Here is a 27486-nt window from a genome sequence, read left to right as displayed (position 1 = left end):
TAACTTAGGGGTAAAAAAGTTATTGGGTAAATCGGTTATGTAGAATCGCTGGAAAATATTTTCAAGTTCTAAAAATGACCACCAGAGAGCGTAACTGCCATCTTAAATTTTAAAATTGCATTTTTTTTGTTTAAGGCCGCTTGACATGGAGCAATACTACGCGCAAGAACTTGCAGAAAGAAATTGCAAGGTCAAATCCTTGCATGCAATAAGCATTGCATGGTATTTGACATGGTGCAATTCTATTTCAATTGCCACATGTCTGCCAACAGAAGAATCATATGGATTTGTCAACAAAGTTGTTAACCTCAAATGAAAATTAAATTTTGATTGCTTGAAGAAACATGAAAATTACAAGAATAAATAAGATTAGTAAAAACAAGTAATGATTGCGTCTCTCAGCATCACAGTTGCCGCCGCTGTATTTTACTAGGTTGGTGCCACAAAAACAACTAGATTTATCCCTAGAATTGCACAATTCATGCAAGAAAAATAGCACCGGTCCTATAAAAATTGCATGCAAGTCTCTTGCAGCAATTGATCAGCTGGCTTTGAACTGCGCATGCCTTTCGCAATTTTTCTTGCAACTTGCATGCAATTGCAATTTTTATTGCTCCATGTCAAGCGGGCTTAAGCGAAATTTATAAAAAATGCAATTTTAAAATTTAAGATGGCAGTTACGCCCTCTGTTGGTCATTTTTAGAACTTGAAAATATTTTCCAGCGATTCGTCATTGTTATGTACCTATTTCAGGGATTTTGAGTGTATAGGTTGGCAAGATCGGGAAGTCCAACAATGTCGTTTATACTTACAATTTGTCTGTATACAAGTTTAGTTTTCTCGCAGAATAAATGTTAGTTTGGATCTGAAGTGTTATTTATTTATGAACCGTCGAACCCGGAAGTCAGAAACATAACAGTCATGACCGATTTACCCAATAATTTTTTTTACCGCTAAGTCATATGACGAACGGTTCTCGAGATATGTCCGAGAAACAGTCTTATTGGGTCACCCGGTAAATTCAAACATAGATATTAGTTTTTAAATAACCACATTCGCGGTTTTTACTTTTTAGCGCATTTCCACAAAAATTAAAAAAAGTGCGCTATTGTGGCCACTTTGTCCGTCCGTCCAGCTGTCCGTCCGCTCGTTTTATGAGACGCTACTAGTTCTTTATCTTAAGAGCTATTGTTCTACTTTTTTCGCTATTTGGTTCGTTATGGTGTCAAGGCTTGCACCAAGGAAGGAATTTTTTCTGCGTTTATTGCTAAAAAAGTTATTGTAAAATAACCAACAAACCGTTTTTTACATGTGCTATAATTTTACACTTTTGCCGTTTATTAACGATCCTAGAGATCGTTTATAATTTTGTATTGCTGTCTGTCGTCTGTCTGTTGATCTGTTCCTTCGTCTGTCTGTCCGTGTGATCGATAACTTTGTTTAGAAATATCCGATCGCTTTTACATCTCCGTATTATAGTTATTAATTGAATTGCATGAAATTCAATATGGGCATAGCTTTAGCCATATAATACGCAAAGCCAAAAGTTGAGTCAAATCGATTCAAAATTCACAGTGCCCTTTTCGCATCTCGAAAGGAAAATCAAACACCAGTTTCAAAATTTGGTTTTGCGGATGCGCAGTGCCAACTTTTTTATTTATGGAAGCATTTAAATGAAATGTGATACATAGGTGCTTGGAATAAAGGAAAATCTAGCGCCAGTTTAAAAATTGTATTTTGCGCATGCGCAGTGTCAACAAAGTTTACTATTGTGACACTTTTGTTACTGAAGCTGCAACCTGTTATGAATGAAAAACTTTGTAGATGAGTTGTATTGTGAATGTATCTGATTGTCTTGGTGCGATATAATCCAACCATGGCTATCTGATTCAAAAGACTGATTTCTAAATAAAGAAAAGAAAAAAAGAGCTTTTACAGATTTCGAGGTTACAAAAGTAATAAATTACTTCCCACTTCGAAGTATCAGCATACCGTATCGCCCGTAATACATATACAATGTCCGTATCAATTATCATCAATTAATTTGTTGCCCACAAAAATAAATGAACCCTACGCCACTGACTAATGTTTACTTTCCTCTTCACAACTGTTAACGTGTCGTGTCTAAGGCTCGATGCACACTTGCGTGTTTTCAAACCGCGTGGGAAGTAGCGGGCGAACGCCGCCAGTTTAGTCAATATGGGGGACTTTTCCGTGATAGGATAAAGACAAGAATTGCTTTTCGTCTGCGAAGATCTTAAAACAGAGAAACGAACGAGCACTACCAAGGCGTGAACCCATGTTATTGTTATATAAATATTCATACATAACATAAGAACTTAACGCGTTGATACTGTTGATAGTCATTTATACCATGATAGTCATCCATTTTGCTTGGAAAAGACTTAGGCCCAGTTCACACTGAACGGATCTGTGGCACATACGCTACTATAATAGCGACTTTGAATACGTGGCGGTGGCGGGAAGGCGGCCGACCGTGCCACGTCGCGTCAGCGTGCGATACATCGTTTGTTTGCATGGGGTAGCGCAGAGAGAACATAAGCTGTGCCACGTCTCCGCCACAGGTCCGTTCAGTTTGAAACTGGGCCTTAGGGAATGCGTCTATAGCAGCGTAAAGGCAATTTTTTAGGTTAAAATATAGTCTATTGCATTTGGACTGAGAGAGATAAAAATACAACCACTCGTCTGGCTTCACAAATAATATGCTTGTTTCCCTTCCAGTTACGGGTGCTTTTTTTGCTCACTCTTGTAATTAAAAAAAAACGATTTGGTGGCAACTCTTTTCTAGTGCAGTGCTAGTGTAGAGCACATTTGCACATAGTCATCAGCCTAACAAAAAAATAAAGGAGTTCGCTATTGATCAGGCACTCCATCTGACTAGAGGAAATCTGTTGGAGCAGTTAATTGGTTTGCAATACCCGCTGTGCACATACGAAAATTCCACAGGACTGGTTGCCACAATTTAAAACGCAAAGCTTTTTCACAATCACAGAATCTCCCTTGGATAATTTCATAATCCCATGTGAAAGAGACAGGATTCTGGAGTTAAAAAACTAAATAAAAAAAAATGTGCAAAAAACGTTGAGTATGTATTTGTGCCTTAATTACAATTCTCTTAAAAATACGAACATAACAGAGGGATCTTACACTACAATGGAAAGTTGGTACTTAAATTGTTACCAGTTCCGACACAACCTGGGCACGAAATTTGTACGTATAAACTATATACAGACTAGAGCTAGCTTGTATAAGAGGGTGTATTTACACGTTTTATATAGATTCTATTTAACCGTACCTAACCACATAGGTACATTTTAAAAAGTTAACAATTGTGCTTTCGTTACATGTGTCGTTTGTTTTGTGTACAATTCAGATTTAAAAGTTTTATAACGTCATTTAATAATTGCACGAATAAATAACTTGCTAGACTGCTGACGAGTAATTTAACCAGACATTTTCCTGTAACTGCACTTCTACAAAAATAATCTCTACAATTTGAAAACAGGAACTTTTTGGAATCATAATATCACCGTGAATATTATAAGTTTGGCATTACAATTAAAAGCTTTGCCACCCTCCTGTTTATATGCTCTAAATTTTGTATTTACATACTAAGAAACATAAAAAATGATTGCAAATTTACAAGACATCATAAATTATAATACAAAATATGGTAAGCTTTTAATCCAACCGAATTGCCTTATGATCCATTAGGCCAGCCTCAAACTCTTTTGTATGTAATGATTCTTAAGCATGCTAATCTATAGTTCACTACTAAATTGTTTGGTCAACCGATTTGCTTAAGAAGCATTAGTGATAATAATGTCATGTTAGTTGTCCAAAAAAATTTATATCTAAATTGGCAACAATTTACGTATTACATTAAAAATTACTTATCTTTAAATATCTAATTACGGTAACATGAAAATGCACCCTCTAATAAGAAATAAGAGTTTGGAATTGATGTAATCACGTTTAGAGAGCAAAACACCGAGTATTATCGATATGTTCGCAGACCACAGTCCGAAAAAAAAACATTTATCAAAGTATAGAAATTAACGAACAAAAAAAAATATATTCAACACACATTTACGTTTCCATTGCACTCATACTTAAAAATGAGATTCTTAAATAAACCCTCATTAGATTCTAAAACTTCGTACATAACGTGCTTCTACAATTAATAAACCTGCACTTATGTATACATATAAACCTTATGTTAAAAATTCTTTTGGCATATCGAGTGTGTATAACTAAAACGTGTGAACTACCCTTAAAAAATAAGTTACCAGTCAATCTTAAATATCTCTTAACTCTAAAGATAGAAAAAGTATTATACAATAAGTAAAGATCAATATGTATATCAGTTCTAGGTTCGCCAAAAAAATCGTAATGAAAAAAAAGGGATTAAAAGTCGCCTTAAAAACCGTGCGTGCTAAAACTTTCTGATAAGATCTGTATAAGTGAATGGAAACGCTTTGATAATTTTATTCAATATTATTAACACTAATTTACGTTTAAGAGAGCTGGTTAGATGTTTATCACAAGGGTATATGTTAGTGAGTTAACAGCTCTTTGGCGCTTTTTCGATTTGTTGTGCTGTTTTGTGCTACATACACGTAAAACAGATGAGTATTATTGTAGGCCACCACTAAGCTGCCGATATGTTCAATAGGGTGTAAAACGATTATATCCGCTACGGTAGACAGCAGCCTGAAATTAAAAACACTTTAGTATGTGATTTACATTAGCAAGTTTATATAGTTTACAGTAGGTGCCTCTGTTGGTTAACCGGGCAACTATTGTAGTCTTAACAGTAAAATTTAAATCTAAGTGGCAACTCCAACACCACTCCCTAGTAACAATGGTCAATACCGTTCTAGCTGTTCGTAGTGATAATGACGGTTTATATAGTAGCCGTTTACAAATGCAAAGAGACATAGGTTTTACTAAGGTTGATAAAGTTCGATTGAATCAGAGTGCAGAACAAAAATTTTCAGATCAAACTGCAATAATATAATTCCAAATGAGACTCATTTCTATTTTGCATTTTATGTTGGACGGCCCAACTCAATATAGGAATCTTTAAAATTCCATTCTTCTAGCAAGAGATTTAGATTCAGAGAGTTGGCCCTGAAAGAGAGAGATAAGACGTATTGGTCATGTGTAATTGAAGTTGTCTTTGACAAGGGTAGTTTTATTCCATAGATCTAATACCAACCTACTTAAAATTAATATTAGACATGACCTAAGCCTTCCACCGCCTTTTCTGAATCAACATTTTGTTGCTCACACCTTATAATGCAATTGAATTTTTATATATAAATGCCATATCTACATGTACATATGATAATTCTGCATTTATTGGAAGGAAGCTTTGTGTAAAGAATTTAATCACAAAAAAACAATGTTTTGTTCCACAATATTGGCATTGGAAATTAAATAACCCCAACACATGAACTTAAGCCACCCCCGCTTAATTTTCACATCCACAAAATTATAAAAACCAGAAAATTAAAAATCGCACGCCATATTGATATGACTAAGTTACAAAGTACCGTTTTTAATATTGACAGGGTTGAGGTTAGGGATGTTAATTCAGATATGGCAACTACCATTGAAACCAAGTGGGTGCGTGTGTAAGTACAGGGTTTCAAAAATTCGACCAAAAAAATTTTCATTTAAATGTGTCCGGAATTTTTCGGGCTGACATTAACTATTTCTTTGGATGAATAGATAATAGCTTTAAATAAGTACCTACTTATTAACCCTTCAGTGGTGACGCACAGTCTCTCAGACCGACGAAGTATTTTTCAAATTTTTGTAAAAACGGCGCAGCGCATGGCACTGCTAGTTCTGCTAGCTTAATATTTTGCGTGTCTGAGTTTAGTACCAGACGAACAACTTGATGAAGCAAGCCGTTCTTTGACAATTAACCCTTTCGGTCTGTCAGACCGACGTCACCATTGGTGTACCTAAAAATTCAAGCTGCCACTGCACATTCTTTCAAACAGAAATCAAGAACAATTCGGAAATTTGGGTATATTTAGTGCCGTAAGTAATTGGCCGCCTTCCGGTGCATCGCCGCCATTGATGCTACGAAAATTCTAGTCAGCGCAGCATTGCAACGCGCATCCCCCCGTAAGTTTAGTATTGTGTATTGTATTGTGTGTATAACAATGTAGTTATGGTCAGTGGCGGTTCCAGGGGGGCCGGGCCCCCCCTATTGTTCATTTTTTTAATCAGATTTATTTTATTTTTTTCCGTGTTTGGACAAAGTTCGGGTTTGGGCCCCTTCCTTTACCAAATCCTGGGACCGCTACTATCAGTGGCGGTCCCAGGGGAGGGGGGGGGGCGTGGGCCCCCCATTGTTCATTTTTTCCATTAGATTTCTTTTATTTTTTTCCGTGTTGGGACAAAGTTCGGGTTTGGGCCCCTCCCTTTACCAAATCCTGGGACCGCTACTGGTTATGTTACAAGAATAAAATTTATATTTCGATTTATATGCCTTTGTTTATTTATTGACTGAACTTTTTCCTTTATTTTAAGCCAAGTTACATGCGTAGTAACTACGAAATCAAGCCAAAATTAAATTCGGTCTCTCAGACCGAGGTCACCACTGGTGTTCCAAAATTTCACGTCACCACTGCAGGGTTAAATGATAATAGCTATCTTCAGAGATGATTTTTGAAAGATTTTTTTATTTCGTACGTAAACATGCAATAAACGCAATTTTGCAAATTTTCTAACAAACTAAATCATGAATCCATTAAGATAAAAAAATTCCCTTTTGAAGTGCATATCTGGTGGGTTTTTTAGGAATAAATACAAAGTTTGTTTGTTTTACTTGAATTTTATTTCCGTATTAGTTTTTCCTTTTAAAAATTTTGTTAAATGCGGAATTTTTTGTTTAAATTTTATCGCTTTTGTACATTATTCAATTTAGATAAGTTAGAAGTAAGGTACATCTGATCATTGCGATGAAAAGTTTTTAGGCGAAATTTAATTAATGCACGTGTATTCGTTGGTAAGAGGAGATGCGGGTGTTACAAAGAAGAGCGCGTTTATCGGCGGAAGTGGTGACGTTTGACGCGGGACCATCTGATGCCTCATAAAATTATTTGTCAGGCAACCCTTTCGCTACTTCCAGGAATTGGAACTGAAGAAATGAACATGTACATTTGTCTTTAATTCATTTGTAGTCCAAGAACATGTTTTATCTGTTTTGTTTTACATACAGGTAGGATGAATAGAACAACTGAAATTAATAAAGAAAGATTTTTGTATAGAGCATCAGTTGAGACTTTTTCCTTATATTTTTATATTCTGAATGACACAAGTCACATAAGATGGATAGGATATTGTTGCACCATTTCAATAATATTCTCTGTTTAACAAAAATTAATAACATAACCGAAAACACATTCAAACGGGAATTGTGCGAACTGCGGAAAAAACTGCACGCTGCGAACCAAAATTATTTCGTAGACGTACCGCATTAACACATGCGAACCGCCGCAGTTAGCCCTATTTGTTTAGTTAAAGACGCAGTAATAAATTTGTACAGAAGCAAGTTAACCAAAGTTGTATGAGAAGTTTCATAAGATTCTCTTCTTATTAAAAGTGAAAAGTTTTTACCGTCCGAACAGCCACTGAAAATTCATCAAGCCAATTTTGTTTGTCACCTAATTCTGTCTCATAAAGCAAAGTGAGTTTCCGAAACTATCAGCGTTTGTGTGTGAGTTAAGTGCGCCTAGAATGTAAAACAGAATTAAGAAATCATTTATTTAAGATTTTTGTTTAATTGTTGACCGCTTGCGTGCGGGGTAATATGTCCAAAGAGGCTTTGTAAGCTTTTCTTTCTTTCAGGAATTTTGTTTTAATTCTTTCACTTGTTTCTGAATTCATTTTGTCATTGTCAATTAATTAATTGTGTGCTTATTCGAATCCAAAGTGCGACCCAGATAGTTTTCATGTCAGATTTTTCTTTTCGTGGCCAACAATTATGTCAGGTGTATGGGATATCAGGTAAATTTATTTAATGTACAAACTGGTTTAATAACTGGTACACGCGTCTAATTGAATGAAAAATTACAATAGATATCAACTGTCGGGATAGAATAGGATGCGATAGAATGCCAGGGGTGGAGCAAAGCATTTTGGTGGGTAAACCTTGCCTAAATAGAAGAGAATCTCACACACCCCCTGCTATAGAGCCAAGCAGGGGAAATCTATAAAACTCCCGAATCTTCTTTCCTGCATGTAGTGAAATATAAACAAAATGGCCGTTTGCACCGACAAATTTAAGCGGCGCTTAGCTTATAATCCATGGCAACGATTATTGAGACAATGCTTGCCATGGATTTTAAGCTACGCTTAAGGTAAGCGTCGCTTAAATTTGTCGGTGCAAACGGCCTTAAATGGTTTTGAAAAATAGCCCATTGCAATGGTGGCCACTCCTTAAAGTAGGTCAGGATGAAATTCAGAGGTTGCTCGTGGCACCCAGTATATTTGTCTTTAGTTTTAAACACCCATTTAATTCAAATTGAGAAGAAGACATCACTACCAAATTATTATTTTTAAGAGGACACGGTTCCGCCCAGGCTGCTCTATCGATCTAACTATAGTATACTATACTATCCTCTTGATTGTCGTCAAGCATTTAATCCACAATCAGGAGCTGCTTTCCCAGAAGCAAGTGACTGGTTCAAAATCTGAAGTCTTCCTCCTTTTTCAAAATGCGATGTTAAATTTACACCAGATACACCAAGAACCTTTCTATTTTCGTGCCACTACACATCCTTTCAGCACATGTGCAGGCTGCGCAATATCAATTTTCTATTTATTAATGTATATTGTCAAAACTCTGTCCACAGATACTTCCATAGGAAAAATCAGATGTGCGCATGCGCATACTATGCAATGCCAACTTTCTTATTTATGGAGATGTTTCTTGTAAATTTTAACAAAAGACGCTTTTAGTAAAAACAAAAGTGTTGCGTATTGTAAACATCAGATTAATGTGCACATCCGCAGGATATCTTATTTAAGCGCAAATACATTTCGATGTGAATTAGACTAGATCAGCGCATGCATATTGTGCAGTGCTCACTTCTTTAGTTATGAAGATAGCGTACATAGATATGGCCTTTTGAGAAGTACGGAAAATGCGCTAGTTATCGCCTTATGGTGAAAACCTTTTTACTTGTTGTTTTCAGTTCTTTGAAGAACTTTTGCTGTTCAGTCTTTAGCGTGCCACATTCATATTTCTATTATAACGTTCGCTTATTCTGTGAAAGATTCTGTCTTTTCTTTATTTGTAGCAAAAGTTTCTTTTTTCTTTATTTTCATTATTTTATCTAGATGTCTGTGTGAAGTAAACTGTGTTTGTTTGTTAATAGAGACCGGATTTCATGCTTTTATGCATTACATAAATATTGTATGCAGCTCAAAATAAAGTAATAATTTACACGAACTAACAAACATTAATCACATTGGCGCAAAGAAAATAGTACCTACATATTTTGCATTTTTTGGGTTTTTGTGCATATTTAAGATAGATTAGCATTTTATTAATTTTTTGAACCGTTTTTATCACAAAACAAGTTTCCAGTGGTACTAATCACAACAATTATATTTTTATTTATAAATTATAAAGATAAACAAATAATAAAGCAAATAAAATAAAAATTATAAGATAGAAACAGAACAAAAGAAATCAATAAAAATAGAAAAAAACTAAAAAGAAAAAACAAAAAGGAAAAAAAATAAAAAAATAAATGAAATACAAAAAAAATATGGCGCTCAAGTTTGTTACATTATTATATATAAAACGTCAGCGGTGTCAATTCAGCATTAATTTATAGTGCAAGCAAATTTTCAAGTTCAACAAATGAGATGACGAAAACTGGCTGGGGAAAATGTTGAACATATGTAGAATCTCATCTGATACCTCAACTAGAGTACGCTCCAATTTCTCGCGTGCCGATGCGGAAAGATGTTTCTCTGTGTATAACCACGTACTAATTAAATAGGCGCATAAATTTTAAGATGGGCCACTTGGAACAATACTTAATCATTAATTGTTTTAATACAGCTTATGTTTAAATAGTTTGAATTAAAAGTTTCAATAATTTTTTGTGTATTATTTAATTATTTATGCATATCTTCATGCTTTTTTGCCATATTTTTTGTGCATTTTTTGACGTGTTTTCATGCATATAAGTCCGGTCTCTAGTTATTAATATGTCTCCTTTCCTCTTGCACAGTTTCCACCCCCATCAATATCATTGTTGGCTTCTTACTACTTTTGTTGCACTTTCAAAATCACAACGACACATGGTTTGGTTTTGAAGCTTCAATTGTTTAACTCTTTTCACTACTTCTACTTTTCAGCATTAACTCCTTTCAGCATTTACACAATGTTTTCTTTTCCCTTGTATATTACGAGCAGATACTTTATAAAAATGGTCAAGAAATTTTAACGTTCAACTGTGTATTCTTGGTTTTTAGAATTCCTTAGCATTTTGATTATTATCCATCTTCACATCAGTCTTCATTTCTCCCAATTCGTCTTGCAGTTTGATTCATTGAGTTTTGGGCAGTTCTCATGTTTAAAAATGCCAGATCTGCTTTCCAACTTCCTTCCTTCCTGCTGTGTCGGTCCACACTGTTACTTTTGTATGTTGATCTTCTTTGTCTCGCAGAAATCAAGAAAATAAAAACAAGCTAAAAATCTATTTTTTTTATACATAGCAACCTTAGATCATATATATTCCATAGATATAGCCTACAGCAATTAAATCTGTGGTAGCATATGTGAGAGAGATAGCAAACAGTACAATACCCATCATGTGCACTGACCAATTATTTCCCACATTTCCGTGGTTTTACGGTGTTGTAGATCGCATTGTCGTTATTACAGTAGAAAATGCGAGTAATAATTAAAATCAATAATTTTGATAAAAAGGTACTCATATATTAATTTCATGAATATGAAAATATGCCGCCTATGGTTATCAGCTGTTTTCATTCGGATGGTATTGCGCAAGTGCGGTGTTCTATCTACGGTGCAAAGTATATCCGAGTTCATATTTTGAAGAATCAAATGTCCAAGGTAGTTCTCTGATCGAGAACTTCAAGAAATGAAGATCAAACTGAGTTTCAAGATTCATATTTTAGACTTTGAGACTTGCTCAAACTCAAAAATTGAACACTTTAGAGTAAAAAGACATAAAATACTTCAGCTCAGAATTACAAAAATGCTTACTCAACTGCTAACCTCACATAATTTCAAATTACCAAGTGAGTATAATGTCTATACCAAATGGGTTAAAGAAGATTCCATATGAGATTTCATTACTTAAAAACCTCTGCTCAACTTGTAAGCATCTACAGTAAAAAACGTTTTAAGAATTTTTAATTCATGCAAAGCACAAAATGCAATCAATAAATTAATCTTCTCCTCCCATCATGCTGTATTATTATAAAAACTAACCTCACTAAGAAGCTATGAGCTGTTTATGCAAAATACCTATGAGTAAATTGCTAATGATTTTTTAACAATCTGCACCATACATGTCATATCCAATGGTTTGTGGCCCAACTTATCAACCTTTCTTTTTTTAATCTTTAAATTGAAGCGAATTTATGGTTCAGGTTTAATGATCTGAAATTCCTCGAATTGCTAGGACATTGAAACTCCACATTTTTACAATTTGTTTGAATAATAATAATTATTATAATAAAACTAATGATCAAAAATTGAAATCTTGTAATACTCAGGGGACCGTAAGAAATTAAAAAATTGAAAATAAATGACATTTCAAAAATCTTAAAGCTTTGTAATGGCAAAGAAATCTTGTGCTTAACAGTGGAGTCCAGTAGGTTGAGTTTTTTAAAATCTTACAAAATTATACAAATTTCCTTTAAGATTTTGACAATGTAGAGCATGACGCCATTCTATGGTTAATAGAGTATTGAAATACGTATGAGAAATTCTGATATTACAATTTGCAAGATTTCCAAAAACTCCCAGTAGAAAGTCTAACAGTTTCACAAAGTGAGAAGTTGCTATCCTGTGAGTCAAGAGTTTCAAGAGGTGTATTAATCACATTCTATAATAAAGCACCTAAAGAGCGTAACGGCAGACCTTTTCCCCTTTTATCAATCGAACTACATCTACCCTACGCCAATAGCATTAAAATACAAAAAAATTATTACCAACTCTACGAAAACTCGTTAGATATACATACCCCGTATCCTGCCATAGGACCGATTCCGTGTCCTAAATATGGATCGGCATAATCACGACCATATCCAGCCACAGCGTAACCTGCGACAGGTTGAGCTGCCCCGTAACGAGCTGCAACTGCTGTATACGTGGCAGCTGCGGCGTAGCTGGCCTGTTGGGCAGTTGATAGAGGGGTTTTTAGTAGTGGTGCAGCAGCAGCGGCAGCAGCCTAGAACAGAGTGCCATGCAAGGCATGCACATCTAAAGCCAACTAAAATGCATACACAGTAGTTTTGAGGCTGTGCTCCACGACATCAAGCTTTGTATTGTAAATATCTCATTCGATACAAAGATTAATGTTGGCAGTGCAATCCCAATCGCAATTTCGAATAAGTAATTCCAAAATTAGTTTTTACTGTTATGAAATAAAGCTGATGATGTAAGCGACAGACTTCTATTTTTAGAATTCACAAATGAAACGTCATTTCCGATTAATAAGCCAAGAACATTTAGTATTAAAATGGAATCCACCCATAACTTTCTTTCGCCATTTCGGATTATTCCGAATTACTTACACTTAAGTTATAACCCTTAACTGATCGCACCTATACTTGCAAAACCCATAGACTGATCAGATGAAATGTTTGCAGTATATAAGTGCAACATGCAATTTAATGTATTTATTGATTCTTTGTTTGAATTTTAGTCCCAATATCTGCTAAAAAGCGTACATTCCTTTTTCACTGCCGCTTTGCTGCACAAATTTGTGTCGTCATTTCCTGTACGTAACTAAATTAAATGTTCATCTAAAACCTCATTTGTATTTATACAACATAAAAAGCAAAGCTATTAAATGATATAATGTCACCTCACAATGTAGGTCGACAATATTAAATTTTGGAAGAAGTTAAATTTGCTTAAATTTTACATATATACAAATTTTTGATCTCATTTTAACATACCTGTAACCTGTAGTTAGGATCGGCGGCGGCGTGAGCAGTTAAAAACGGGTCGTAGTAAACACTGCCATCGACAGGAAGCGTATTTAGTACGGGAGTGTAACCGTGAAGGGCACCGGCTAAGGGCGTCGGATGCCTCGCAAAAGCCGCCGCGGCCGCAGCCGCAGCTGCCGCCGGATATGCCGCTCTTGCTCTCCCTCTTTGTATAGCTGCGACTCCTCTTAAAGCTGCTTCCGGCCATTGCACACATACGGGTACTAAAATTGGTAAACAAAGAGGTGTATAGCGGTACCATTTGTAACTTTTATTTTAGCATAGTGAAGAATGTACTGGGAGAAGACAATAGATTTATGCTGTTGAAATGTGCATTTAAAGCCTTTGAATAAATATTTCTGCACATTCCCATAATTTTAATACTTGAATCACTGTTGCAAAATAACAAATTTGCATCAGCTTAAAGAATTTTTTTTTGTTGATATCCATTACTGCTGCACAGGTTTGAGGTTAAGCTGTACAAAATTTAGAGGTTATGTTGACGCTTCATGCACAGACATTTTTTTTTTAGTTTAGTGGCTTCCTGCCGTTCGTTTATTGTAATTTTAATTTGCTCCAGCGATCACGTGACCTTTTCCACACCATGTTCTGTATGCTATTGTAATGGTAAATCGAATACACCTGAATTCGCGAATAACCTATCTTTATCTATCACTTTTTAATTTGACGGTTGGTAAAAATAAAAACATTTGATTAACTATTTTATTCATTAATTCTCTTATTTACTTTTATAATTTTCTTTATACGGGGTGTCAATTTTAAAACTTGCAGTCGACCATATTTTCCAAACTAAAGAAGATATTGAAAATCGCGCCAAACCGTTCGGGGGTATCGAGGGGGAACCAGAATGACGATAGGAATGACAACCCCCCACCCCCCTTAACCTCCAGCCCACCTCTTCAAAAATCCTAAATTGCAACCCCATACTTGTGACACATCGTTGGAAAGCTACTGAAAAATGCTTTCCAGTGGTACCAATAAAGTCAATATTCATAAAGACAATTTAACAAAAAAAACATTAAATGTTGACATTAAGGGATTTATGGCAAATTGGCCAAGAATTTCAACCCGAGCTGCTTCATTAAGCAATCTTAGTTGCTTTATTTTTTTATTAATAACAGATTCCATTTCTTTGAATTTAGCGACCAAATCTTGAACATAGGCATGGCTTACATTTCTCCCGGGATGTCTCTCATTAAACGTTCTAGCTGTTCTAAAAGATGGTCGATTTTCAGAGCCATAAATCAATATTATTTCCACACGTTCAGCTGTACTGTAAGTCAATAAAAAAAGAAAGCAACCAAGCTTGCTTAATGAAGCAACTCAGGTTCAAGTTCTTGGCCAATTTGCCATAAATCCCTCAATGTCAACATTTAATGTTTTTTTTGTTAATTATTAAATTTTTGTTTTGCGGGATTTTCAATATCTTCTTTAGTTTGGAAAATATGGCCGCCTGCAAGTTTTAAAATTGACACCCTGTATGTTTGATTGTTGATTATTGAGCGAAATATTTTCTCGTGAAATCATAGCGATTGTCAGTGCTGAAATTATGCTACAAAAGACGTCCATCTAATTTTCTTTAATGCTTTATATCATCGAAAGTACAAGAGATATAAAAAAAAGTTTTATATAAAAGTTACTGTCTTTGATACGCCTAATTTAGAATTGATGTCAAAAAAAATTCAAGATGGCTACCTTTGTGGAACATTTTACCAACTTCCTTAAGTTAAATAGGCGCCATATTGGATTTTTAGATTACTTGATAGATTTTTTATTTCTCTTTTCAACGAACTATCATAGCATAAGATTGAAAATAAAATACCAGTTATATCAACGGTTTTTATATTTTAATCAAGTAGGCTATGATGAATATAAAAAAAAAACAAAACAAAATCTATTCGAGGCAACAAAACAATGAAAATAATTACATCAGATGTTTCCATATACTTTATTCTTTAATGTACAGTGTACACAATTCGTGAATTGTGACCTGGGCAGCCAGCTTAATTGTTGATAGGTACCTACCATAAACCAACCCTTTCTGCGAAACATACGCTGTCTAGAAAATCCTTTAAGGAAGTTTATTGGAGAATTTGTATATAATGGCGAGCAGTTAAAGTTCCATCGAAGATTACCGGTCCAATTACATGACTTCCCATTATGTCATAAAATACATTAATTTAAAACCTTACTTGATTTCATTGTCAAACTACAACATGTAGGTTTTTCTGTACTGTTCATTATGTCGATTTGAACACTCCGCAGTTAGAAAAATAAGACTCATCTGTCCATATACTCGGACTCGTAAAACTGCAGTTAGTTTCGATATTCTTACGGAAAAACCACCTACAAAATGTGACCTGGGACAATGCATCAATGGTAATACATTGTGTAAAGTAAATTAAAGTGTCTTGAAATGTGTTTAACTGGCATTTTTTCGAGGGGATAGTTTGTAGTTATACCACCATTTTGTAGGTATGTAAGTATGGATAATATGATAGTCATAAAAGTCAAAATTTATCTACGCCTACTTATATAAAATTTTGGAGGGAGTTGTAACGCCCAAACCCCTGTCCCATGAGTGCGCCCCTGCTATTTTAATTCATCACAGCCTACTTGATTAAAATATAAAAATCGTTGATATACCTGGTATCTTATTGTCAATCTTATGCTATGATAGCTCGTTGAAAAGAGAATTAAAAAATCTATCAAATAATCTAAAAATCCAATATGGCGCCTATTTAACTTTAGGAAATTGGTAAATGTTCCTCTAAGGTAGCCATTTTGAATTTTTTTACATCAATTCTACATTAGGCGTATTAGACAGTAACTTTTATATAAAACTTTTTTTTATACTTTCGATGATATAAGACATTAAAGGAAATGACCAATTTTAGTTTTTTTGAATTTACGTCGAACCTATTCGAAATCTTGAATTTCCACAAGGAAATTTTAAATAAGCCTCTAAAACTGCAAAACATTGTCCATTTAACCAATTCTCTATCTTTAATAAGAAGAAAGTTACCCATGCAATCCCACCCGATCTGGGATTCTAGATTGTAAAACAAACTTTAGTAAAGTGTCGATACAATGTACCAAATTTGGTTCAATTCAATGCAATAGTTTAGCCATCATTTGTAAGTCACAATTTGACAGTTTTTTGTTATACTTTGACACCGCGCATGCGCGATTCTGCCAAAAAGCTGTTTGGCTCTTTCCTTTTATATCTAAGAATATACTTATGTTTATTCTACATCAAAAACTGCTTTGTGAACGTCGTTTCAGAAATGAAATATCTTTAATTACAAACGGTTATCTATCATCAGAAAACCCCTAGATATTCCAGAAATGCATCTGTCTTTGTTCAAAATTCTATAGTGATCAAAGAGTAATTTGTTGTAACTATTTATTAAAACTGTGTGTTTACACAGACATAATGTCTAAAATTACATTGTTAACCCAGTACACATTTCACGTTATGCTTTATTACAAATAAATTATACACGACAACAATCTATATAAGACACCTACCTGCCGGTAGCGCGGGTTGTTTCTTTGTTTGTACTCTAGCCGTTGCATTGTTTACCTGCCGGAAAACTTAGGTATTAGTATATAATCATAAATTGAACAAAATGAATTAATTCATCACGCATTTTGCCCGGAAACATTTTTTGTTTCTACTGTGACATAAAAAACCACTAACCACTGGGCAGTAATGCTTGACGAATGGTATATTAGGCGTTACTTTTTGCATTTTGGCCAACTAAAGACATCTCTATTTAATAATGAGTTGAGTAACAAACGCCAACAATGAAAGTCGTAACTCCTTTTCACTTTTGCTTGTGATACATTCATAACTGGCAATAAACGAGGAAGTGAACGTGAAATTGATGCGATTCTTCAATGCGGACTAATTTTTTAATTACCAGTTGAATGGTGGCACACGCAAAAAAATTTAGTCTATTTACAAGAAAATTGTCAAACTGGCGAACTGAATGATCTACGACAATATTAACATTTTGGATCATTGACCAAATCAATCTTGGTGGTCCCAATCCTAGACGAATGCGTATGAAATGAGGGTGATTAATACCTCAATCAAAAAATTACTTCATTATACGTCGTCTAGTACAAAAACAGTGACAGGTAGCAACAGCCACAGCAAACCTTATGTCTTTTTTTCGCATGGACTAGATAAGAGATGAATATATAACAGAATAATTTGTGTACACCTCACAGACGATCAGTTTTGCAGTGGGCGGCTACCTGCGATGATTGACGTGGCTGTTTTTATACTAGAAGAACAATAATTTTACCTCTGTAGGAATACGTTCCTAGCTTACCAGTGAAGGATTACTGACCACATGGTTTTTTGACAAAATTATTTTCAATTTTGTTGATTAACTTTTGTCTAATTTATCAAAATAATTCTGTGTGCGGAGTGACACTAAACAACATTAAATTAAATTTTAAAAATACCAACAATTTTGTGTCATTGGCGTAGAATTCATGAGAAAACTGTCTACAATGACCCGAAAGACAATTAAATTTTACACAAATTGTGAATGCATATTTTTTACGAAGAGTCAATTTTGATATGGGACAATTGAATTGGTCAGTGATAAAAATGTTCTAAAACGTTGCCAATTTGCCTTACAAAAAATTATTATAATTATGGGTAAACAACTAACAATCAAAACTAGAGAACATGTTAGTAGACCACTGCATATCGACTTTTAAGTTTAATTTTTTATTACACTAAATGATAGTGAAAGTTCCCCATCCAATTTATTACAAAAAATCCATACAAAGAAAGACGGTTTAGTAAGTTCATCGTTTGTACATATTCCAAATGCCATGGTGAACTAACATGATCCATTATTATCGGAAAACTATATAAGTCTGAAAACTCTTGATTTTTCTCTTCGTCTTGTACAAAATTTTGCAACATCCTCCTCAACTTATAAAATTTGATTTGAATTTGTCAAATGAAAGAGTCTTGTAGAGTAGAGAAAATTGCTTTTTCCATAAAAAACACTGATTTTACATTAATCAATAAATTTCCTTGACTTAGGCACTATTTTTGTCGATAGCGATCCAAGTGGAACCAGGATCCAACATAATTTTGGTTTGGAAATCTCAATCATTCTGCAAGCACTGTCATTTTGCCTTTAATTTACCAACGGATACCGCATATGTTGAGTTTACGCAAATAAATTAACAAATTGAATATACTCACATGAAAATAGTCCTCTGCTTCTCACTTTAAGCAAGCAGTGCTTTTGTCAGAATGGTAAAACAAGAAAGAAACATACTAAACTACTGAAGTGCCATATAGCTGCAATGATATTAAAAACCTAGTAGTAGTATCGTAAGAATATTAAGTAGATACCAATAAGTGATCATTAAATGAAGCATTTCAACATTAAGATATTTAGTGCACATTCCGCAAGCTTGTGTTTACAATTGATACTTTGCTGCAATGATGCCGTATTTGTATAATGATGGTGTTTAAATAGTGTAGCTTAGTGCGATATAACTAGAAAACCGCAAACGATATTTTTAATGGTCAAGATAGTTAAACACAACGAAGCAAGAAACTATACTCTACAAGTTTTTCCATAATTAATTCTTAACCTAATGCTTAATGAACTAAAATTACAGTTCTCGATTAATATTAAAATGAGAGCGGCAGATGCAATGTTGGGGCCTAATTGTTTGCGTGATAGTAAAGAGGCTCCAACTCTGCATCGCTGGCCTTACCCACTTACCTCCTCGGCGGCCCGTGTGTGGGAGGGAGGGGGATCGGAACTACAACTGTCATCGCCATTAAATGGCCGTCTAGGACAATGTACAACATATTGGAGTACCGATAACTGAGTGACTTAAGTACAGTGTGTGCGGCAAAAGAACGTCAAAACACGTGTGAAGCGGGAAGGTGCTACCGGTTAGTCACTAAAGCCAGCAAGCCACACGAGGGTTTTGACCTTATTTTACCGGGGAGGGACGGGACAGGCCAGTGCTACACGTAGCTATTTATCATGCACACCTCTATTTTTCTTCCCTCAACCACGGTGCCGTGAAGTCGGTCTCGTGCGCGCTCCGCATCAGCACTATTTGCGAATGTTACAAAACCGAACCCCTGCATGCAGAGACAGACAAAACATGCATTATAAACAGCTTCTCAAACTCGTGCAATGACATGATGACGTTAGACGACATGCGTCTAGAAAGCCTCATTCCACACTCGCTCTGTTAGACTACTACACTGTTAAGCCTAACTCACAGTGCGCCTAGCTATGTACACTACCACTCCATATCCATTTACGCGCCAATCACACTGAGGCACCGAAAAAGGTAGATGCACTATGCTCAGCTAGTGTGCCAAGCCGTACATCGTCCCACACAAAACGCCGTTAATAAATTACCAACACAAAACAATACAATACAGGATAAAATACCAACAAGCCGAAAGGATCTAACATACTCATTAATGCCATTTCAAGATAACAATCCTCCACTGAGGCTCAAGTAGTAAATGGATATGAAGTCAAGAGAAAATGATCCATCTCAAGATGAAGTAGCTACAGCACAATCATTATATGAATCCAATTGCCGATCAGAAAAAAACTTGCATCTTAGTAAAAAACAACTCTCAATCGCGATATATATATATATATATTATGAACGTCATGCATCTCATATAATAATTACACTGTATTTTACGAGCACACTGTTGCTATTGAAACTATCTAATAAGAAAACCAGCGTGTTACTCTAATTTTGAAAAATAAACATTAGTCTCACAGTAATATCAAAAAAAGCTTATTTTGGGAGTAAATAGAGAGATTAAAAATATACACATTAAAAGCCCCACTTTAGAGATCCACAGACCAAACCAAATACACTAAAATTGATGCCATGTCACAAGACCGCAGCAAAGATATTATTATACACATAATATTATTGTTGCTTTCGCACGGAATAATTGTGTACTTAAAAACAAAAACAAAAACGATTTTCTATTTCACTTGTTCATAATTATGCGATAAGAGGGTGGATGGTACAATTCAGTGCATACCTCGACTTAGAACCATGTGCCCTACTCAGAAACATCAATTTTTTGTACCTACTGCAACCCCAGTAATTGCGTGATAACTGTTAGTGCATTTTTGAAAAGTGTAAGTTGGTAAAAAGAAATTTTGTTTCTGTTAGAAGAAAATGTCAGGCAACAGTTTGGAAACAGTGTGGTCAAAGTGCTTACCTGCCTGTGCTACAACATTCCGGGTTTATCCTGCTTCTTATTCCTACTTATAATGATTGAAATAATAAAACTATTGTGAGATTTACAGTAATAATTGTGCTCTTGGTTTTGACAAATCATTCTTCTAATGTCCTCCTGGGAACACATTGCCTTGATGGATAGAAAGTAAATATTATGCTCCCAAGTAGGATGGTTGGGTAGGCGCATACACAATCCATTTTTTTGGTATATGCGCTCAACTTCTGTTAAAATTAAAAAAAAATGCGTCTGCCAATAGAAATGTTGCCTGCGCAAAATTAAAAACAAATGCGCTATTGTGGTCAGTTTGTCCAACTACCATCGTCGCTACTACTTTATCTTAAGAACTATTGTTCCACTTTTTTCGCTATTTGGTTTCTTATGGTGTCATAAGGATTGCACCAAGGAAAGAATTTTTTCTGCGTTTATTACCAAACAAGTATAAATTGTGCACAACTCTTGTGCAGATAAAGCGCATTTTTTTAAACCGAAATAGTGTTTCTTTTGACATCACCAATGGAAATGTATCTTGCAGACGTCTCAATCGCTCTTTGTGAGTACGCTCTTCCGACAGTCTGTTCTCGCAGATTATTGAAAAAGATGGGGGTTTTATTTTTCCAATTTTCCTTCTTTATATGAAAAGAAGTGAAAACTAATACAGTTGATTGCCGTAAAAAAATTTTTCTACAAAAAACTAATACATTTTTGCTCTAAAATAATTTGGGGAGCCAATAATCGCATGTTATGAATCTTACATTGAAATCCCTATGATGCGTTATGCAAGTCACCACCCTGTATCAAAAATAGATTGCGCATGCGCAAATTCGACTTTTTTATTTGTAGACCAATTTTTCTGAAATTTTAACAGAAGATCGCGCCCAATATTTATTTCATTTTGACCCTTGGTCTACATTTGAATGCCCCAAAATGGCATTCCTTAGTGTTCATAATTTTGGTTAAAAGGTTGCTGCTGATGTAGAGGATGAAGATGGTCTTGCCGAGAGAGCGAGGCGCGCATGCGCACATGACCGGAGTTATCCATAAACTACCAAAATGAACGTTACAATTTCCCATAAAAAATACACGGAAATTTGGCAAAACGTCTATTGCGGTTTTACTAATAGGTTTTTTGCAAATTGGTTACGATAACTTTTTTAACTTGTTTTGGAATGTGTGTCTACTTTTCTTTTATAAGAATAAAGAGTTCATATTTTGAAATTTTCCACTGAAAGTTCAGAAGAATTTTTTGACACTCGGCTCGCAGTCGGAAATAGGACTTTTAACCCGTCTCATTCTTGAACTCGTAGAAATCAATTTGGCGAAGGTCTGACATCGCTGTCTCTTTTCGTTATTGGGTACACGAGAAACTGACGGATGAACAAAACCATGGCATTTTCATAATTTTTCGAAAAAAATTCCCCTAAAAACGATACTTTTTATTGTAACGAATATTCTAGAAAATCTAGAGCGACATCGGGGTGCCATCAAGTCAATAAAAAATATAATGTCTTTATTCGAGAATGATCCGTGATTTTTCTAGAAAGTTTTTGTTGGAGATATAAGCAAATTTAACTGTGTTTAATAACAGTGGTAGTGATAATACTTGCGTTGGCGCCTTGTGTGATAAATATAATAAGTTTAAGTACAAGTAAGTGATGATAATGATTATACATTATAAAATCCATCTATTTGAGATTATAAATTCATTAATAATTAATTGTAGGTAAAGAAATGATGTAATCAAATTTAAGTTGGAACGCTCACAATTAATTATTACTAATTTAACCTTGTAATCATTTTTCTCGCACTACCGTTTCAGAGTGACTCTAATCACCCTCTACTGGTATCTCAAAAACTCTACAGATATTTAAAGAGCTCCTGGTGGAAAGCATTAGAAAACTCGAAAATGAAGACCTTTTAAACTCTTATCAGAAAACTACAGGAAATTTTCCGACCATTCAATACTTTACAGAGCAATCAAACACGTTTCGGAACATTTTAGGTTTCTAAAGCAACCTACTCCCCTGATTTTTCATCATATTTCCGAGACGTCTTTCGGTTCAAGGAACGGCAGATGGACAGACAAAACGCTCCAGTTAATCGCGCGAGTGCAGAGGATATACCACTTGGTCGTTAAGTCATCCTGTACTAAAGCAAACCCCATCAGATTATTCTCCAACCAAAATTTTTTTGGGAAAATGTTTTGAATTTTCAATAACAAGAAAGGTCATAGTTTGGTCATCACTAGGACTCATAGAAGCTGAGAAATTCGGCAAATAGTTTGGATGCAAACGATGTTACATTGTGGATTCTGCAGAACCCCTCTTATCATCGAGACCTTGATTTGAGTCTATGGGATCTATTGGGAAAAAAACCCTCCATGAGTTGCGTGGCCTTGCTACTTCAGAAATTGAAAACTTCCCTTTTTGGGAATTAGTTTCAAAGTGGAATAAGAGGCATAAAATACGCGATAAAGCTTTTCGATTTTAATTTATAAGTTATAACATAGTATACTGGCATCTCCCATCCCATAGTGCCTCAAATAAGAACAAGATGTATTCCACTGTTTCTGCTTCATCCACACAGTATACAGGGAGATTCACGTTAGAAGTTTTTAAACTAGCAGTTGAAATAGAAACTTAAAAATTTGGTTGACAGCCATTATCGACCATTGCGAATTGAAATAAAATAATTTCAAGATGGCGCCGCTTCCGTAAATACCGGTTTTGGTTTTTTAAAATAGAAACAAACCATTTTCAATTTCTTCTAAATGCTCTATTTTATTTTGAATTCAAACGCAATTCAAATTTAAGTACCTATGTCATAGTTTTTGACATATCCCGCCCTAAACCGCCCAAGATAAGGGAGTGATCTTTTCCATAATCGAATCTTTACAGTCTAAGGAATTTTTTTGGTAACCGCCGAAAGTTCTGAAAAATTTTCCAGGGCTGCTGCGATTTTTTAAAGTTAGCAATCAAAAAATGTCAAAATCTTCAATTTTTCAAATTGCAACTACTATTTCTGACGCTAGGCAATGATGCATATTGAAAATTGGATGAATTAATTTGAACACTAAGATAAAACTGTTTGACATTTGATTCGAAATACATACCAAATAAAAGCTTTCAAAGTCTACTACACCTAATAAAAAATAAGTGTCCCTCAAATTTAAATCTACATTATTTCTGGCATTAGAAATTGCGATTTGAAAAGCTGAAGTTTTTGACATTTTTTATTGAAACCTTTGAAAAATGGCAGCAGCCCTGGTAGCCTTTTCAGGGAACTCAAAAGGCCACTAAAAAAATCCATTAGACTTTAGGATTTGGTTATAAAAAAGAGCACGCATTCGTGTTGAACGGTTTAAAAGATACGAATTTTTGAATGGACCCTTGATCTTTAAATTTTTAGAGTAAAATTGACACATGTGAAAAACTATAACAGATGGATACTTAAATCTTAATTGTGTTGAATTCAGAACAAAATAGAATATTTAGAAAAAAAATATAGAAAATTTCTATTAAAAACAAAGACACTTCCGGTATTTACGAAAGCGACTCCATCTTGAAATTATTTTATTTCAATTCGCAATGGTCGAGATTATGGCTGTCAACCAAATTTTTAGGTTTCTATTTCAACTGCTAGTTTAAAAACTTCTAACGAACGGCCTACAGAAATCATCCTGTATACCTACAATACAATGAGCCAGGAGAGAACACGTGTCTGCACATCAATTCTTTGTAAGCGAATGCAATTTGCACAGCACAACCTGAGGAGTCTACAAATAGTCATGACAAATTCATTTATTTACGTCACTCCAGAGTAATCGTAATGCGGTCAATAGACCGGATCGAGTCAGCTAAATTAGAATCCAAGTCTTGTATCTCATTTAGTTAAGTACTCAGTTTCTAAGAATAAGAAGCAGAATACATTAGACATAGCACCACAAGCAGATCCCTACCTGGCGGTCAATAACACTTACATTAGAGACGTACCAACCAAACGGGTATGGGTTTGGGCTATACTACTTCAAATTGCTTCCTGTGATTAGTCAATATGATTAGGTTACACTGAGCCACTGTAGATTAGGTTAGTGCACAACACACTCTTCTTTTAAATCTGAATCAATTGATTTTTAATTAATAAATTCATCACTTACTTATAGATTTTTCGATTAGACTACTCCATTATACAGACAGAAGATATAGGAAATAAATTCTAGCACACCCGACTTGGAAACCATACAAAAATGAATGAAAGTGTTTTGTCAGCACATGCATTTGTTTAAAACCTTTTTTTTTTGCGATCTGATGTAATATATCAACAGACCAAGGCCATAGGCAAACCATAGTACTACCTCACAAATTTCGTAGATTTTTCAGATGTTTCCATAGGTCTATTTTCAGAGTGTTGGCACTCTCATAACATAAAACATTCATAACAAACGCTATACTAATAATATTAATAATTAGCAATTTAAATTGCTAATTATTAATGAATTTGGGGAAGTATAATGTAAAATCTTCCAAGATTTTCGAATTAATTAAATTGTACCACCCACCACAGTAAACAAATTTTAAAGATTGTTCCACCTTCATTAATCAGAATGGGAAACATGGAAACCCAAAACAATTGTCACTGTGACTCAATTAACAAAGTGTAGACTTTTTGCGTCATGAATTCAAAAAAAGAAACCAACAAACCTTACTTTAGTAGTTTCTTTAATTACAGTATTTATTGTTTCCTATTTTTCTTTTCCATTTCTAGTCCATGACTTACCATTACCTTTTTTTTCGAATTTTTTTAATCCACAAGTCCGTCTCCCTGGATTTTGTTTTACAGTTTTTAAGCGGCAGAGCAAAGCAATGCAAGCTTTATAGGGGGGTCGATGGGGTCCGTCTGTCCGTGAACACGATAGCTGGCAAATGCTTGCACCGATTCAAACTTTGCATAGTTGACCTATATGCCACATCTAACAAGCCTATTGAAAATGGGTCAAATCCAATGACCCCCGTAGGGTCAAACCGAGAAGCTCTGCCGATTTTTTAGATCCGCTTTAGGGGTTTATTAAATCATTCACGGCATTCCAATGATACAGGATTTGATGGAAGATAGAATGTTTGAATAAATTTTGATTTATTTGGGCCTATGTTGAGAACAAGTCAGGATTCCACTACCATGGCATAATTAAGTGCGGAATACCCTCTAAGAATCTTGTAGAAGCGAGCGTCCTTATTGTTATTTTTGAAAAAAAGTAGATGTTAGTGGCGCCCTCGTTTCAACGATTTCATTCTCCTGCTAAGTCTGCAACTGTGAAATTTTCTCCATTCTTAGTGGATATATGTACATCTGTCTTTTTTTCTTTCTGTTGCATGGGCTTTCATAAATTTCTTCTCGATTTTTGTGAAAAAAATACCTTACCCCTAGTTGTTCATCCACATCAATATCATTCCATTTCCGTGCATGTTGCAATTACATTACCAATGCCAACTGTATTACAATATTTAATTATTACAGCTCTTCCTGTCGGTAGATGGTATGAATTGAAGTCATTACTTGAAGAGCAAAGTTACAACCAATCAAAAATTAATTGCATCCAGAACATGATTAATTGTGCTGTTCCACTTCACGATTTCATAGTTCAAGGCATAAAAATATACAAAAGCACTAATTTTCGAAAATGTTACTCGAGTTGGCAGAGAATTCAATATTTGAACCATAGTCTTGACAATGAACCACTGAAAAACTGTTTTGATTCACATTTCGTTCCCGACTAACGATTAATAAAGTGTTTACAGGTAAAAATGTTCTCGCACTATGACAGGTGTTCAGAAAATGAAGGTGAAATAACCTCAGGATTACGTCCATTAATATTAAGTTTAATAGCAAACAATAGAAAATCGTTATAGTGTCCCTAATGAATAAAAAATGTGAATTTTAAAAGAGGTTCATTGATTTTTTTTCCCAATAGCAACAAAGCTCAAAAATTGGAAGTGTTCATTTATAAGTAAATTTGTAATAATTGGAAATATAAATTTATGCATACCTTAGATCCTCGTTCGTTAAAAATAATTTCTACGTCAAGTATAGGACCGAATTGCTGAAAAATGGGCGAGTTTTACTCATGTGCGCGCAATCGACGGGGATACTTACTCCAAACATTGCTCTTAAATCTGGGTCTCTAAACCTGAAGGGAATGTTGGATACATGCAGTCGCTTTGGTTGATTTTTCGCGGGATCTGTGACTGTGGTTGTGCCTACGGGTGTAGCTTCGGGCGTTCCTACTGTAGCCGGTGGTACGATCGCTCCTTCGACTACCTCTACTTTTGTAAGCGGCTGAGATTGTTCGCATGGAAAGGACGAGGCGGCCGCACCTCTTGCAGGACTACTAACTATTGCTACTGGTGGTGGTTGCTCACTTCCGGATGGTTGTGGCGGTGGCGGACTGAAGGGTGGACCCGTCGTTGCCGCTGTGGGAGGTGGTAATAAAGGAACTTCTTTAACCTCCGTTTTGACTTCCCCGTTCTGGGTAGGAAAACCGGCGGGAGCCGCCGCTCCGAACGGCGTGCTCATACCTGTCTGCACCATGTGCTGTAACCAAATAAGTATTTAATCAGTGAGCGTGCAAAACACTATAAGACCATTACTACACCAATTTATGTAACATATTTGCTATTCGCATGACATGATCTAGCGCATATGTTAATTGGAGAGTAACTGAATTTAAATACAATAATTGCGTAATTTTATGTACGACAAATTGCTTGCAGAAATAGAGAAATCAATCTGTCCCAGAAAATATCAATAACAAAAGCAGAGCGATGGTGAAAATTACAATAATCCCATTTGCATGTAAATTGGCCAACGGTACAGCGCTTAAAACGATTATCTACTTTAAGTAAAACAAAAAGTACTTAACAATATGATGGTATTAATACCTT

At 35.0% G+C, this 27486-nt stretch overlaps 1 protein-coding gene across 5 annotated transcripts; it reads right to left on the bottom strand.

The window, feature by feature from the left end:
• Positions 1-3091: 3091 nt before the first annotated feature.
• LOC116171210 (RNA binding protein fox-1 homolog 2-like) lies at positions 3092-27157 on the bottom strand. 5 transcript variants are annotated; one of them, XM_031487920.1, is made up of 7 exons: positions 26699-27156; positions 26592-26645; positions 19316-19408; positions 16798-16852; positions 13216-13469; positions 12276-12482; positions 3092-4734 (listed from the first exon to the last, which is right to left on the bottom strand). In XM_031487920.1, exons 1-7 carry the CDS (start codon positions 27131-27133, stop codon positions 4690-4692), a joined length of 1143 nt encoding a protein of 380 aa, XP_031343780.1. In that variant the 5' UTR covers positions 27134-27156; the 3' UTR covers positions 3092-4689. The 5 variants fall into 5 exon arrangements, with proteins under 5 accessions (XP_031343780.1, XP_031343781.1, XP_031343784.1 ...); XM_031487921.1 differs by having other exon boundaries at positions 12276-12425; XM_031487924.1 differs by lacking the exon at positions 12276-12482 and having other exon boundaries at positions 26699-27157.
• Between the last annotated feature and the right edge of the window lie 329 nt (positions 27158-27486).

The sequence above is a fragment of the Photinus pyralis genome, unplaced genomic scaffold, assembly GCF_008802855.1.
Source record: "Photinus pyralis isolate 1611_PpyrPB1 unplaced genomic scaffold, Ppyr1.3 Ppyr1.4_LG5, whole genome shotgun sequence".
Classification (NCBI taxonomy): Eukaryota; Metazoa; Arthropoda; class Insecta; order Coleoptera; family Lampyridae; genus Photinus; species Photinus pyralis.
The sequence above is the reverse complement of the archived record's forward strand: the minus strand, read 5'-3'. Positions and strand labels throughout refer to the sequence as shown.

Excerpts from the sequence above, each read along its gene's own strand:
- LOC116171210 (XM_031487920.1), bottom strand. The coding sequence starts at position 27,133 with ATGGTGCAGACAGGTATGAGCACGCCGTTCGGAGCGGCGGCTCCCGCC. Across the intron at positions 16,853-19,315 it reads TTGAGGGAAGAAAAATAGAG|GTAAACAATGCAACGGCTAG; the intron begins GTGTGCATGATA and ends GTTTTCCGGCAG. Across the intron at positions 13,470-16,797 it reads ACAACCCGCGCTACCGGCAG|TACCCGTATGTGTGCAATGG; the intron begins GTAGGTGTCTTA and ends TACCAATTTTAG.